The sequence below is a fragment of the Nycticebus coucang genome, chromosome 17 (assembly GCF_027406575.1).
Source record: "Nycticebus coucang isolate mNycCou1 chromosome 17, mNycCou1.pri, whole genome shotgun sequence".
Classification (NCBI taxonomy): domain Eukaryota; kingdom Metazoa; phylum Chordata; class Mammalia; order Primates; family Lorisidae; genus Nycticebus; species Nycticebus coucang.
Window position 1 is genome coordinate 3,817,423 of NC_069796.1, and position 16,311 is coordinate 3,833,733.

A 16,311-nucleotide genomic window follows, 5' to 3' on the forward strand; every position below is an offset into this window, starting at 1 on the left:
CTCCATAACTGTGGGCAAGTTACTTAATCTCTCTATAGTTGTCATCATCAATAAAGTGGAGCTATACTACAAAGTTATATCTGCAGATAGTAATACTTACCTTGCGAGGTTGCACAAATATTAAATAAAATAATGCACATAAAGCATTTATCACAGTGCCTGGCACCTGGTAAGCACTCGGTAAAAACCAGCAATGATTATAATGAATAACAATTGGTAATAAAGTGACAGAAGACAAAGATGCATGGCTTAAACCTCAGCTTGCTCAGGAAACCAACTGTGTCTATACCAAACCACTTTCTAGTGTCTAGGTAGACATAATTTAGGCCATCAGCCTTCTATAGCTGAACAAGGTGGCATCCCGTACTGGAGTCAGTACTTTATAAACTACTGATCCAAGAGCGAGAGTTCCTCTCAGGCCATCCAAATAAACACATATCCCAACTCATTATTCCCACCTCTCAGTAGCAGTCCCTTGGCTGGGTCCCCAGGTCCTAAGGCAAAAATCTACAGCTGTGTCTGGAAAGAAATACATGGGCTGGGGAGAGAGGCGGTGTTTGATCAAGAAACAGCATCAAGGCAGCCATGGCAGGGATGCAGTGCCCATGACAAAGCCCTGACCCAGAAAAAGGCGTGGAAACGGAAAGAAAGAATTCAGTTTAATAAGTTTTTCCTGGACTTGCTTTTGCTTTTCATCTGCAGTCAATAAATCTCTGCAAAAATTTAGTTAATTCTTCTCAGAAAGAACTTACATTGAGCCCCAGTTATGAATCTGAAACTGTCATACGCAGGGCAAAGAGAAATGAACATTAGTTATTGTCTTCGAAGAATTAGAGGGAAGCTTCAAAAGAGTAAGAATCATGTGCGTCTTGTTTACTGATGTATCGATGTGTCCTTGTTATTTGGGAACAAATAACAGTCCCCAACACTAAGGGTTCAGTGAATAGTTCAGTAAATAGTTATTGAAAGAATGAATGAATAAATAAATCTGAGATCTCACCGAGTGATGCCATACAGAAGAGCAATCACACGTGGAGGTTGAGGGTAGTAAATGTGATGAGCTCAGGGACAGGGAGGCCTGTGGGCAGGCGGCAGGGATGGTGGTCAGCAACCTGTGTGGCGGGGGAGGTGGACAGAGAGTTGAGAAGTTCTGATCCCTCCTTGTGCACATGTGACGGGACACTGTCACATAATGCTGACTTTACAGGAATGTGCTGGGACTGGGTTGGACTATAGGAAATTGCCATCACTCAACCGTGTTGTATTTAGCAAAATGGCAGCTTTGGGTGGTTCAGTCCAATGTATTTAATTCTGAAAGTGAATCAGCCTCTCGCCTTTTCCAACATTTATTCTCGATACATTTTATCCAGTCTATTCTGAGATTTTTAGAAACCCTCATCGAGGACCCACCTTTTCAACACACCTGAGAGATGTCCTGCATCCTTGTGGAGTTTACCGTCTATTTTGTTGGCTTTCTAATAGTCGTACCAGCTTCTTCCTTTCATGCCTAGCACCATCCTGCCTGTGAGCTTTTTCCATGATGCTGCTTTCCCTCCTGGGTAGAGACGTAATAGGAGAGCCCCAAGGCTGGGTTGGAGGGTCTCCTGCCATCTAACCATAGCCCTTGAGAGAGGGGGGGACACAGGCCAGGGCAGTGGTGAAATCCACTGGGGGTTCTGCCTCCACGTAAGGGAAGGGGATCGCCCCTCCCTCTTGGAGATGGGCAGCCTCGTGGGAGCCTTAGAGTCACGGGGGTGCTTGGACAGTCCTCAGGGCTTCAGCTGAAATTAGATACATGGATGCAAAGCTTTCTCGAGCAGAACGCATACTGTTCTTAGTAGAAAGGGTAAAGCCTAAAACAAGTCTTCCTAATTACAATAGCCAAAGCTTCCAAACTTTTATAAATAATGGTAACAAGTCTACCCTAGGACATAACTACCAGTTACTGTGCGTCCCTGCACAGGGACCAGGCACTGCGCTAACCGTGTACAGTCAGCGCCCATTTCCCCCTTGCAGATGGGCAGGGATTATCCTTGATTGCTCTTTTCTCAGAGGAGAAAACTGAAGCTTGGAGAAGTAATTTATCAAGATAGGACAGACTGCAGGAGCCAAGCCAGCTCAGGCACTTATGTACATCTCTATATTATATTACCTTTTTCTTTTTCTTAGTATTGCATACAGACAAGAGCCAGGACTTGTTAATCATTAATGAATTCCAGATTTTGCTTGGAGTTTGAGTCTATATAGGAGGGTGATTGGGACTCATTTTGAAATATGCCATCTTTTTATTTTCTTTTTCAACAGATTGTGAACACAAACTTGAGGCCAGTTCAGGAAGAGTGCTGGGAAGATTTAGAGGTATGCCTATCACCTTTCAGATCACTTCACATTTGGTTCAAAGTCAACAAGCTCACGTCCTTTAAAAGAGCAAGGAGATATTTCACATTTGTCTCTGAAAATGAAACACACAGCATCCCCAGTATAGACACTGGATGCAAACCACAACCTAAACCAAAGGGGATCCCTGGCAGCAAATCTCTGGTTTGCGTTTTTTTGTGCTGTTGCCGTCCTGTGTCACCTGAGTCTCTTTCCTGCCTTCTATCTAACTTTATTTGTCTTCAGTAAAGTTCCTGTCACTCTGCCAGCGTGCCAATGCTTGTCATCGTGAAGATGACCTTTTCAAAAAGATCATCGAAATGAAGAGTGCTGCCGGAGGGAAGCCAGTGCTGCAGAGAAAGCTGGGGGACAGCAGGGGAGGAAATGGGAATCTGAGATAGTTCAAATATTTCCACGGACAATTGCTGGGGAGCATCTGTGGGTTATTATCTGTCTGGTTCTGCAGGATATGTCTCTCTGTCACTGTTTATTTTTGTTTGTTTGTTTTTCATTTTACCTTTTCCCATCCCCAAATTCTGACTTAATTTGCCGCTTAAGAACTTATAAGGAGATTAAGCATCACTCGTGCAAACTTTACCTCAATTCTTTGTTGCTGTTTGCTTTCTTCAGGAAAGGGAAGTGGAGGCTTAAACCTTGGGAATTTCTTCGCCAGCCGGAAGGGCTACAGTCGGAAGGGCTTTGACCGCCTGAGCACCGAGGGGAGTGACCAGGAGAAGGATGAGGACGAGGGCAGTGAATCCGAAGAGGAATATTCAGCGCCTCTGCCCGCGCCTCTGCCCTCCTCCTCCTCCTGAAAACCAGGCCTCTGTTTCCATTGAGGGAAACGTACCAAGAAGGCCAGATTCCTTTCCCTTTAGCACGTTTAAAGTTCTCTGTATTTAATTGTACACTGTACTGGTCACTGTGGGACTGTACACGTTTTCTTTACCTTGCTTTGGTTAAGTTGGCTTCTGTTTCTGGCTGAGGAGTTTCCTGAAAGCTCAAGAGAGTGCCATTATCTGTAGGAACATAGGACAGAGACACAGTCCCCGTGTCCCGTCAGAGCACTCGTCTTATCATAGAGGGTTTTTGCTCATTTACACTTGTGGCTTTGCAGTGGATGTAAATAACCCCGTTCTCTGCTCACACACAGTGTTTCCTGCAGCTCTTTCATTACCAGCGTCTTTTCCTGGAGCCTTTCCTGTTCAGCATTTCTCAGCCTGTGGCAGTAAAGAGAAACTTTGTGCTATGTGTCGGCAAAGCTGCTAAATCTCCTTCTATTTTTTTAAAATCACTAACATTATATTGCAATGAGGGAAAGAAAAAAAGTCTCTATTTAAATTCTTTTTAAAATGTTCTTCAGTTGGTGTGTTTCTGGATGTCTTATTTTTAGATGGTTACACTGTTAGATCACTATTTTCAGAACCTGAATGTAATTTGTGTAATAAAGTGTTTTCAGAGCATTCGCTGTCAGAGTGTATATTGCGATTTTTGCATACTTGCAAGTTTTGTATACAACTTTTGTAAAAATTACACAAACACAAGTATTAGTGAAACTTCACTTAATGTCTTCAACCGAAAGAAATATGTTATACTGTACAAAATTTAGAGGATATTTTGTTATGTAGCCAATATAAATTAAAAACCAGCCTGAGTTTACATGCATCTGTAAAATCAGGCTCTCTTTTACAATTCAGAGGGATTTTGCCTGTATATCAATCAGAGGGTAAAAACTTTAATAAAAGGTGATCATAGCTAAGAGGAAAGCTGTGTTTCAGATTTCAAATTGCATTTGCAAATGAATCCATTCATGCAGATTACTACTGCTGATTTTCCTTTTAAAGAATCATTGCACCCAAATTCCCATTATCCACAGAAATATTCATCTCATACAGTGACTGCAAACTACTTTAAAAACATTTTTTTTAATCTATCAATGCAATTTAGAAAGACCTTGATAACATTTCATTTTTAAATGACAGGGCTTTAGAATTATTTTTTCAAATGCCTACTTGCATATCAGGCATCTCCATTGTTGGAATAATAGAGATGTAATAACTAATCATGAAAACAACACAGGCTACTTTGTAAAGAAGAGTTAGAATGATATGTGATTTGTTAAGATCTAACAAAGAATTTTTTTTACCTGATAACTGATATCAAAGAGAATGTAATCAAAAGATGTGGTCACTTCTTGGGTATTTACCTAATCTTCATGTTGAAGTTTGGGCATCCTCCACACCTAGAAACTTCTAGAAACTTCACCCTTTTTTTAATCCTTGTGCTTTGTCTTCTCAAATGGAGGATACGTTTTTCCTCCCTCTGACCATTGCTTCACACTCCTTTCAGCACATCGGTGGTGAACATGCAGAGCAGTAACAGGTGTGTGTTCACTCTATCTTTGTATTTTCATTTCAACATCAAAGTTATTCCAGTGCCCAGGACACATCAAAGTTATTCCAGTGCCCATAGCTTCGATGCTATTCAAGTTTTCTTACGCTGAGGAAGTTGGTTGACTTGTACCAAAGCCGTCCTTGTTTTGCAGTGTTTGATCATCGGCTCTATTAGCTACATTATTTTAATGTTGTGTGTACCTGATCTTCTTCCTGAACAGTGTTACAGTGGTTTAATTGAGGCAAAAAGCATAGACCAAAGTGATAAATTATGAGGAGACAAGAGAGCGAAAGAGAAAACAAAATACAAACATGGAAACACTGACACAGGAACGATCCCTGTGACACCTGCTTGTGGGGAACAAATTTGGCTCCAAACTTTCCAGTGACTCATTCAGAAAAACCCGATTAGTTACATAATTCATGAATCCATTAAACATTTAGTATTTCTAATAATAAGACCAGAAAAATTTGCTCCCAGGTACCTTCTGAATGATAGCACCGTGTTGTTTAATTAAAGTTTTCAAGAATATCTTGTAAAGTAGGCACGTACATTTTGCAGTTCCGTTCTTACATATATCTCTTAGTATAAGCACATGGAAATAAAAGAAGGGAATGTGGAAAAAGAAAGTCTGCTAGGGCATTACAATTCTGCCTCAGCATCCCAGCCTTTTCTACAAACCTGGCTTAATTAAAGATGGTAGACATGAAAGGAAGGAACAGCGGTGACTTCAGGCAACCTTTCCACTGATTATTGTTCGTGCTGAACTTCATTTCTTGAGTCAGTTAGATACTGCGTTGTTGTTTGGGAAATGCCCCAAAGTAGAATTACCTACGGAACTAAAAAACAAACAAAAAAATGTTGGGCAATCAGGAGATCCTGATTTAGTTGACTTATAGTGGAGTACAAATGTAGACCAGGTGATGAAAACATCAGCCACGATTAAAGACCCATGTCTCTGAGAATGGCTGTTCTCCCTTGCCAATTACTATGAGTGGATAGCTATATTTTTACATAATTATGAATTATGCCTTACAGATGTTTGGAGAGGGAAGATGGGATCTGAGGTGTTTTGATATGACTATTAATACCAAGATCTGAATGCCTTAATTGTTCAATGTGTTAAATTGGATAACGAAAATGAGCATAATTGACTTATTAAAAAAGCAAAGGGAAATAGCTGTGCTTTCTCTCTTTTTTTTCTGAATAACATACCCTGAGAATATAATTTGGAGAAGTTAAAAGAATAGCTTTGTCACGGGTAAGTTGGCCCTGAATTATCATGTGAATAAAATCTTTGTCCTAAGCTTTCTTTCTTAGTTTATTAAATCAGCATATTCTTTTTTCAAAGTTCCCATGCAGCTTTAAATTCTCACCCTGAGGTTATCCATATTGAGTATTTAAGAAGCTGCATGACAGTGAAAGCCGTAATTTTTGTATTAGGGCTTATTCCTCAGCTTGTCACCTGCACAAGTAGCTGAAAATTAATACAGATCCAAGTTGATGTCATCTATGGCAATACTTCTCAAATTTTTGTGTGGATAATAATCATTTCCAGTATTTATTTTAGGTACTGACTTGGTTCCATCCCCAGAGTTTCTGGCTCACTATCCTGAGTGAACGATCAGTATTTTTAAAGAAGCAGCCCTGGTGGTTCGGGTCCAGCGTTCCATGGCACCCGCATGGCCCAGATGCCCTCCTGCTGGGTTGCACCTACAACTCTGGGGATCACATTTCAACATGAGATTTGGTGGCTACAAACAAACCATACCCAAATTACTGTGCCAATCTCAGAACCTGGGGCCAGTTTAGCTTTCCAAGTGAGATGTTGGATTAGCCAGGCCTCCGTGTCACCACACTGATGATTTAGAAAAGATTAGTTTCTATAAGAAAACTTGGGGTACAGCTGCTAGTTGAGTAAGAGTTGATTCTAGGGAAGAAAAAAAAACAGCAGATATGTTTTACTGTTATATTAAACCTTAGCCACTGAACCACAATCTTTCATAAATAAAGGAGTTTCCTGAAATAGCTATTTATGTGATGTTTAAATTACATTAAAAAAGAACATTGAATGATTAAGTCTATACCGACATATATATGAAGATAGCCTCAAATTCCCAAAACAAGATTAAATGCAAGAAGAAATGTTAAACTTTGTCTTGTCAAAATAATAATAAAAAAATACACAAAACAGCAGAGATTTGAGGCCTAAAAGTTATCTTAGTACTATGATTTCTACCTAAGCAGGGTTGATGGAAATAGTGGCTTCCAGTCAAAAAAATAAAAGAGATAGCCCGTTGGTTCAGCTCACACCTGTGATCCCAGCACTCTGGGAGGCCAGGGTGGGTGGACTGCTTGGCCTCAGGAGCCTAAGACCAGCCTGAGCAAGGGCAAGACCCCGCCTCTTCTAAAAATAGAAAAAGTGAGGCAAGAGGATCGCTTGAGCCCTAGAGTTGGAGGTTGCTGTGAGCTATGATGACGCTATGGCACTCTACCCAAGGAGACAACATGAGACTCTGTCTCGAAACAAAAAAAAAAGAGAGAGAGAGAGATAAAATGACAAAATTTGGTGATTAGTCAATTCTATTTATTCTAAAACAAACATGCAAGCAAATTATGATGTTCTGTGGTCCTCAATTTTTTTTTTTTTTTTTGCAGTTTTTGGCCAGGGCTGGGTTTGAACCCACCACCTCCGGCATATGGGGCCGGCGCCCTACTCCTTTGAGTCACAGGTGCCGCCCCACTCCAGAATTTTTAAAGCCATAGGATGACTGAAGACCATCACTCTGAATACCCAGAGCTCTTCTCCTTGACTCACCCAGGGTTGACCTGTTGCCATATTTTCAGTGTATTTTTTTTTTCGCATAGATGTATACACATAGGTGCACACACACACACACACACAGTAATTTACTTCTACTGAACCATTTCAAAATAAGTTGTGTTATGTACCATTTTTGGTACACCTCCATAAACTTAGAGAAAAAAATACATAAAAATAACTGGAGGAACTAGGGGAAAGCAGTTGCAGACACTATACTTCCACATGCATAGCTGAAGAGCTCGGCACATTCTCCCACAGTCCCACAGCATCACAAAACTGTTACTGTAGCCTGGAAATTTAACACTGATTCCTTAACAACCAACGAGTAGCCCAGATTCAAACTCTCCATGTCCCCAGAAAGCCCTTTGGATCTTCCGATTTTAACCCAGGATCCAATTAAGGGTCACACAGTGGATACTTTTACCCTTTGTCTCCTTCTAAATCTGAAGTAATTCTCTTGCCATTTTTTCCCCTTCGAAAACATCAACACTTTTTGAAGAGCCCAGACCACCAGTCACATGTGATCCCTGCCCTCTGTTTCTCATTGAGCAAATACTTCTGAAGGTCTCACAAGCAAAATCTCTAAAGTTCTGGATATAAGGTAGTGAAGGGCAATTTCTCAGCTCTACTGAGATTTATATTATAGTGGACTGTACATTTTACTTCTTTTTTTTTTCTCTTAGTAAAGAAAAAGCAAAATGCAATCTGTCAATGGAAAAGAAGCCAAACTCTGTGAAACAATTTAAAGAGGTTTATTCTCAGCCGAGTATGTGTGACCATGGCCTAGGTAGCTATCCTCAAGAAGTCTTAAGCAGGGCGGTTCTGCCACAGTGGGGCTACTGTGTGGTTTTATACATTTCAGGGAGACAGGAATTACAAATAAAGTCATAAACCAACACAGGGGAGGTGTACAGGCAGAGAGTGGTTTGGCCTGAAAAAAGTAGGGGACTTATATAGATGGGTTTAAAGACTCATTTGTAATTGGTTAAAGGAATGAAACTTTGTTTAAAGCAGTGGTTCTCAACCTGTGGGTTGAGACCCACAGGAACTGTATTAAAGGGCCGCGGCATTAGGAAGGTTGAGAACCACTGGTTTAAAGACTTGAAATGCTTTAAGATTAAGGAAGTCTGTAAATCAGAGACAAACCACTGGCCGTATACCCAGACTCAAGTGATGTGTTAACTAAGTTGAGGACCTGTAGGTGTGGATCGAGCATTGTCCCCACCCCCCACACCCCTTAGGACTGTTAATGAGTTAGAAAGGGCTTCTCCAAGCAGGAGGAGGGATGGGGAGGCAAGTCTGACCAACCTTCTCATGGCCAGTAACTCAGCTTGGCTTAGTATTTTCAAGGGGAGAGCTTAATATTTTATTTCACAAATCCTTGGCTGGGTTACCCCACTCGTATGTTAATAATTTTTTTTTTAAATGAGGCCCAAAGAAAGGAATTAACTAAGTCTACTTAAACTAACCACAATGCTTTTTAGGTCTAGTTTCTGGCACTTTGAATTTTCAGAGTTTATTTAACCTTATATTATTATATTTCCCAGACATCACAGAATTCATAGAAATCTTTAAGAGTTTTGAATTTCTAGAACCTTGTTCTGAGAATTGGTTGGCCTCCTTTTGAAATAAGTTGATCCTTTCTTTAAAATGCAACCACAATTCTTATATCTGTGACAAAGTATGTACCCAGGTAATCCCTGTAAAGTTAAATGAAAGGCAAAGGATTCATCCAACAATTATTAAGTTGCATTATGTGTGATAGACACAGATTAGAAAGGCACAGTTCTTGCCCTAAATCTGGGATCGAGTAAGGTGGCTAAAATAAGCCTTTAAATGATTACAGACTAAGGGTCAGAAGGAGCACCTGCTAAATGCCATCAAACTTGTGCGTGAAGAGAAGTCGGGCTTCATTAGAAAGGTGATCCTTGTGGAAAGGAGAGGAGAGTTACAGGAAAATGCTTATCGCAGTGAAGGACTAACAACAGGACCAGATCCTACGGGGCTCAAGGTAGTTTAGGGGAGCTGCAGCGGATGTGCTGGAAAGCCGTGCTGACAAAATGAGGTGAGTTTTACAACATGAAGAGGAGTTTGGATGTAACTGTTTTGATATACTTGATTTTATCAGATATATTACTATATTGATATCTGCTAATAAAACAAAGAATATTTTCTCTATAGAATAAGACAGATTACACGAAAAGAGCAGACTACAGTTGTAAAAAGAGCTCAGAGTTTGAATTGTGAGGAAATGGAAATTTTTTCTTTATAAATATTCGATGAAAGTTATGTATAAGATACATGATTTATAATTTTTTTTCCTCCTCGTTAGTATATGGGCTATCTTGTCACTCAGCTTTGTCTTTCAATGGGACGAGTTTAATGTTGATGTACTCAAATTTGTTATATTTACCAGGAGTAATCCAGCAGTTACAGGATTCACAGAACTCTTAAGGAATTTTGCTAAGGCAATCCAGAAGAGAGAGGAGAGCAGCAGTGAGACTCCTGTCCCCAGAGGTGCACTTGCTTCTCCAGCCTTATCTCATCCTGGATACGCCATCCCCACACCCAGCTCTCCCTGACTCCTCATTCTTTCTCAAATGCCCACGCCCTCACTGCCCTCCCAGCTTGTAAACATTTTTCCAGCTGGCTAGACAGACATCACCCACTAACGCTCTTATCTCATTGGGTTATTATTACATAAAAAGAGAGAGAGAAATTGGTACAGAAAATTCAGCACTTGTCCCCCAGGCTACATGAAAAGAATGAATACAAGTGATTTGAGAAGAAAAGAGAAGTTTATTAACTTACCAGCAAATGAGGAGGTTTTCAGGCTCCCATCTTAAAGTACCAACATCTTAACTATCAGCAGAAATAAAGAACTTTTAAAGCGGGGGAATTTCAGCTTCACGCTCTTGCTGTTCAAATACAGTTGATGGTCCTGACTGACTCCATTTCTCTTGACCCTTGCCTGGACAATTCCCTCAAACCACATCCTACGTTACAAAGAACAAAGGACACTCCCAGGCCCCTCTGATTGCTGGTGTTAGGAAGGGATGAAAGTTTTAATTTCCTGAAGAGTGAACAGTATTAAAGGGACAACTTGTAAGACATTTTACCCTTCTTCAGACTGTTCCTCTCTTATAAAACATCTTGGTTCATTGGCTCTTGGTCAAAAATTCTAGGGTAAGAAGATTTGGAGGCACAAAAATGACGTCTGTTTCTATGTGTGTCTTTGTCTCTCTGCATCTCTCACAGCTGTTTTCCTCAGTATTAGCTTCATTACAGGAGTCCTCAAACTTTTTAAACAGGGCGCCAGTTCACTGTCCCTCAGACCGTTTAAAAAAAAAAAAAAACTATGAACAAATTCCTATGCACACTGCACATATCTTATTGTGAAGTAAAAAAACAAAACGGGAGCAAATACAATCACCCCGCCGCATGTGGCCCGCGGGCCGCAGTTGGAGGACCCCTGCTTAGAATGTTCTTTCTATGTGATATTAAAAATGTCTCTGGCAGCTCTCTATATAAATTGAAAGAGAGAGACTCCTCTGTCCTCTCATGTCTGCATCAATCCCCCACAAAAGGATTCAAAAACACAAGAACGCTAGCCTTTTCTTTTTGAGAAATTACAATGGATTTGCAAAGATTTATCCAGCAGTCTTTGTAAATCACTCTTTAGGAGCAAAGAAACTTTTCCTTGAAGTCTCTAAGAAAATTTTCCACTCGTGAGTCATACAATCACTTCTGAGTTAATCTGTACCAAAGTGAGACTGTTTTAGGCCACGTAGGCCTGTACAAGAATCTTGGCCCACAGCTCTGCAGGACTAACACAAGCCACTTAAAACAATCCGGATAGGAAAAGAGAAGAAAATGGTTACTGAGTAGGCAAACAAACAATCCACCACAGGCTGGCCATCATTCTGCAGGGAACTGTGAAGCTTCCTGACTTCAACTAGCTCACAATCTAGAAAGGAAAATAAAGTATAAATTCATTGTATTAAGTTCAGTGACGGAAGTAGAGCTGGACTGCTCATGGAGTTTGCACTGAGGGGTCACTGGTGTGTGTTAATGTTCAAGAAAACGTCAGACAGAAAAATCAATGACAGTAAAGGTTGTGGGTGGTTGTTGGTAGTGGAGAATTCTCTTTGCATAGTTTTCTAATAGTAAATTAGCTTTTAAAATGTTAGTAGGACCTATTTGAAAGTCAAATATTGCATCTTTTTCTCATTATGTCATTAATACTCTTCCAGTACAAATGTGATTCCAGAGTAACAACAAGAATCTGATAGAACTTCCAAAACACAATGATTCCAGTTGACGGGTTAAAGTACGTTCTGAAACAAGGCTCCCGATTATGGCATTGGTCTCAAAGTTAATGCGTTAAAATGATCCGGAATTCCAGACCGAAGTTTGTAAAATATTTTACTGTCATTTTCATATTTCTATTACATAAATACTGAAACATTTTATTATGTAATTTTCCCCAAAAGACCTTAGTATGTCCTTTTTCTAAGTATTTAGGTAGATTAGAAAAGATAAGTGGTTTGGCCGGCGCCTGTGTCTCAAGGAGTAGGTCGTCGGTCCTATATGCCAAAGGTGGCAGGTTCAAACCTAGCCCCGGCCAAAAACCAAAAAAAAAAAAGATATGTGGTTTATAAATAAATAGATCAATCAATCGACAATTGCTTAATAGACAGACTGATAGTGATAACAGGAAAGTGTAAAAGCAAGCCTCAGACACGGATGAGGGAGACCCGCACACAAAGGAATCCGCAGGAAGATGCTGCAGGATCCTCAGCACCATTGCGGTGAAGGGCTGACATCTGGTGGCAAAACTTGGTAAAAACTTTCCATGGATTTGTACATTCAAAACAAGTGCTATTTAGTGAATGGTAACTTTGCCTTCGAGAAAAATAATTTAAAATGCTGCTAATCATTCAGTTTTTATGACATCATGCCAAGAATGCATGTATTTAAAAATATCTGGAATTCAGGTATCATAGAATTCACCAACACTCGCTTTTAACACACTGAAAATGATTGAAAATTTACTGGGGTTGGGTATTAGAAACAGAGGGAATATTTTAAAACCCAATGCCAGCTCCTTTCCGGCTGGAACCATGGACGGTGTTGAAGAGAACAAAAAGCAGGTTCCTGCTGCACCAGAAACCCTTAAGAAAAAGAGAAAGAATTTGGCAGAGGTAAAGATACGAAAAAGAAGTATGTCCAAAAAGTGCTTTGAAAAGCGAGGAAGCCTATCTATGAAGAAGCTGAGCACTATCATAAGGAGCACAGGCAGACGCACAGAGCTGAGATTCGGACAGCCGGGATGGCAGGAGAAGCTGGCAACCTCCATGTACCTGCAGAACCCAAACTGGTGTTTGTCATCAGGATCAGAGGCATCAAAGGTCCGTAAGGTGTTGCAGCTTCCTCGCCTTGGCCAGATCTTCAGTGGAAGTTTTGTTAAGCTCAACAAGGCTTCCATCAACATGCTGAGGATTGTAGAACCGTATATTGCATGGGGGTACCCAAATCTCAAGTCAGTCAATGAGCTAATCTACAAGCGCGGTTATGGCAAAATCACTAAGAAACGAATTGCGTTAACTGATAACAGTTTGATTGCTCTATCTCTTGGTAAATACGGCATCATCTGCATGGAGGATCTGATTCATGAGATCTATACTGTTGGAAAACGCTTCAAAGAAGCAAACAACTTCTTGTGGCCCTTCAAGTTATCATCTCCATGGGGGGGAAATGAAGAAAAAGACAACTCACTTTGTAGAAGGGGGAGATGCTAGTAACAGGGAAGACCACATCTACAGGCTTATTAGAAGAAAGAACTAAAGTATCTGCCCTGATTGTTTTTGTAATCTGGTCAGTTAATAAATAGTGACTGCTTTCAAATTGGAAAAAAAAAAAAACATGCCAATGAATTTTCTCAAAGAACAATATATAACATTTCTCTTTCTTTTTCTTTCTTTTTTTTTTTTTTGCAGTTTTGGGCATGGCTGGGTCTGAACCCATCACCTCCGGCACATGGGGCCAGTGCCCCACTCCTTTCAGCCACAGGCACGGCCCAACATTTCTTTTTTTAATAAAACCTCCAACCTTCTCTTTGTTTTTCAAACATATACGTATTAAAGACCACCCAGTCTGCCTGTATGTTCCAAATTGCAATTCTTTCTTTCCAAATAAAATGTTAAATTTAGGAATTCATTTCTACATTTTTATTTTGACTTTGACAAGTATATAGTCCAGAGAAATGAAAATATACAGCCACTTGTACATGAGTGTTCACAGCAGCAATATTTATAAAAACCAAAATTTGGAAACAACCAAATGTCCATTGGCTAGTAAATGGATAAATAAACGTGGTATATTTATACAATGTAATATTATTCAGCAATAAGAAGGAATGAAATACTGACACGTTTCAACATTAATGAACCTTGAAAATGTTATGCCAAATGATAGAAGCCAGTCATAGAGACCAGGTATTGTCTGATTCCATTTCTATGAAATGGCCAATAGGCAAATCTATAGACACAGAAAATAAGGTGCTAACTTCTCATGGGTGGGGTGGGGGATCGTGAAGGGCGACTCGTGCAGCGGCTCTCAGCCTTCCTAATGTTGCAGCCCACAGGTTGAGAACCACTGTACTAATGGATAGGGTATGTCTGGGACAATCATGTCCTAAAATTATATCAAGACAATTTTTGTACAACTCTGTGAATACTACAAACCATGGACTTATCACTTCAAATGAGTACATTTTATAGATGTGAACTATAGTTCTCAGTAAGGTTCTTCATAAAACAAAACTATGCAATTATCTTCAAGCCAGGTAACTCAACATCCATCACAAGGCCTGGAAACTCCCTGTCACAGCTGGGCCACACAGAAATACATTCACAGCTTCCAAAATTAGGTCAGGGCTAGTTCAAATACTGAATCGCTCCTCCTACTACCAAGGGTCTCATTAAGGCGATTCTCCAGCTTCACACTTGTGAAAACGCGTCCGTACGTCCTGCTGAGGCCAGCTCTATGCCCTTCCTGAAAGTGCCCTTCAACAGTGTCTTCCTGGCTTAGGGAGAGGTCCACAGACAGGAAGCTTCTGTGTATGTGGAATTCTGTGCCCAGCGCGGTGTTCTGGCCTAGGGCTGTCCTTTTGCTAGGATAACACCCCCACCCCACACCAATCTACTCCCTACTTACACCTCCCCAGCTTGGGGAGCCTCCATCCGTGAGACCCCAGAGTGGGAAGGGCTGAATTACATGTGGGCAGGAAACAGAAAACTTGGTGATTTTCTGCTTCTTTGCCAGCCTCCCTCTCCCCCCACCCCCGTGTTTGTCCAGTGATTCATCACAGGGGGAGTAACACGCACATCACCTAGTGAGCCAACACTGCTTCCCCAGTGGGCTCCAAGTGAACTGAAGTGTCACACTGCTTCAGCAAAACCCTGGATCCCAGTGACTTTGACAATCTAGGTGTCTTAGTAACAATTATGTGTGATGCTAAGATTTTTAAGTTCTATTATTCACTGACAGAAGATCAAAGAACATTTATAATTAAAGGCTAAAAAAGCCCCTCAAGTTTGTAGGTAGAATAGAAGACATTCCAAAAATTTCTGATTTTTATTCTAATAAAAAAAAAAGTTCTCAGGTAGTGCCTGTGGCTCAGTGAGCAGGGCGCCGGCCCCATATACCAAGGATGGCAGGTTCAAACCCAGCCCCGGCCGAACTGCAACAAAAAAATAGCCGGGTGTTGTGGCGGGCGCCTGTAGTCCCAGCTGCTCAGGAGGCTGAGGCAGGAGAATTGCAGAAGCCCAAGAGGTGGAGGTTGCCGTGAGTCCTGGGACGTCATGGCACTCTACCAAGGGCGGTAAAGTGAGACTCTGTCTCTACAAAAAAAAAAAAAGTTCTCTTCTTTCCAGTTTTCAAATCGCAAATTGAGGTGGAAATAGTAAAGTGATACTGGAGCTACTTCAGAAATTCTACATAAATTACACTGGATTGTAAATTACTTGGCAAAGACAAAGTAACATGTGATTATAAACAAGTTACTGCCTCATTCAGTTTTCACTGTTGGATGACAATGAAATTCTTGAGGACTTGCCTGCTGGTTTGTGGTCCCTTAAACGTGTTACCATTTCAGCTGCACCCATCACAACGGGGCAGGAAGGGGAGAGCTCTGCTGTCATGGCTCCTACCGCTGGGAAGCTTACTTGAGCCTCTGTTTGCTGTGTCAAGTAATATAAATAATGCCATTACATATGTACAATCAATCACCAGAAGCTTTCAATCGCCGCCTCAGAAACGATCAACCAGAAACGTGTGGGTCTCTAGTGCAAACTCTGCATCACCCAAACTCCAGACTCTTTGCACTTGACCTCAGACAAGTGCGAGAAGTGAAGTAACTAGCATGATGCCAGGAGGCCTATGTCAACTAATGAGATGAAAATGTGTCAAATATTCTATGAAACAAGTGTATGATGCCCCATGATCATATTGATGTACACAGCTATGATTTAATAAAAAAAAATAAAATGAAAAAAAAAAAAAGTGCGAGAAGTGACTGAATTTCAGACTCTCATATCCAAATGCCTTTTCAACAGATCTGTTTAGATGTGTAATAAGCATCTTGAACTTGACAAATTCAAAACTGAAGTTCTCTTTTCTTCCCTAAGCCTGCTCCTCCCAGTCTTCCTCCCAGG

General features: G+C 40.7%; 1 protein-coding gene and 1 pseudogene across 9 annotated transcripts in view; both read left to right on the plus strand.

Annotated features, from left to right (window-relative positions):
- PAM (peptidylglycine alpha-amidating monooxygenase) overlaps positions 1–3,841 on the plus strand; it is a 282,185-nt gene extending 278,344 nt beyond the window's left edge. For all 8 annotated transcript variants that reach the window (XM_053566346.1, XM_053566342.1, XM_053566345.1 and 5 more), the window contains 2 exons: positions 2,305–2,358; positions 3,007–3,841. In XM_053566346.1, coding sequence (XP_053422321.1) covers positions 2,305–2,358; positions 3,007–3,191 — 239 coding nt within the window. In that variant the 3' untranslated portion in view covers positions 3,192–3,841. The remainder of the gene's footprint in view (positions 1–2,304; positions 2,359–3,006) is intronic.
- An 8,499-nt stretch (positions 3,842–12,340) lies between these two features.
- Positions 12,341–13,504, plus strand: LOC128569241 (60S ribosomal protein L7-like; annotated as a pseudogene). The gene is made up of 2 exons (XR_008375288.1): positions 12,341–12,405; positions 12,797–13,504. The product of XR_008375288.1 is annotated as a 60S ribosomal protein L7-like (transcript).
- The last annotated feature ends 2,807 nt before the right edge of the window (positions 13,505–16,311 follow it).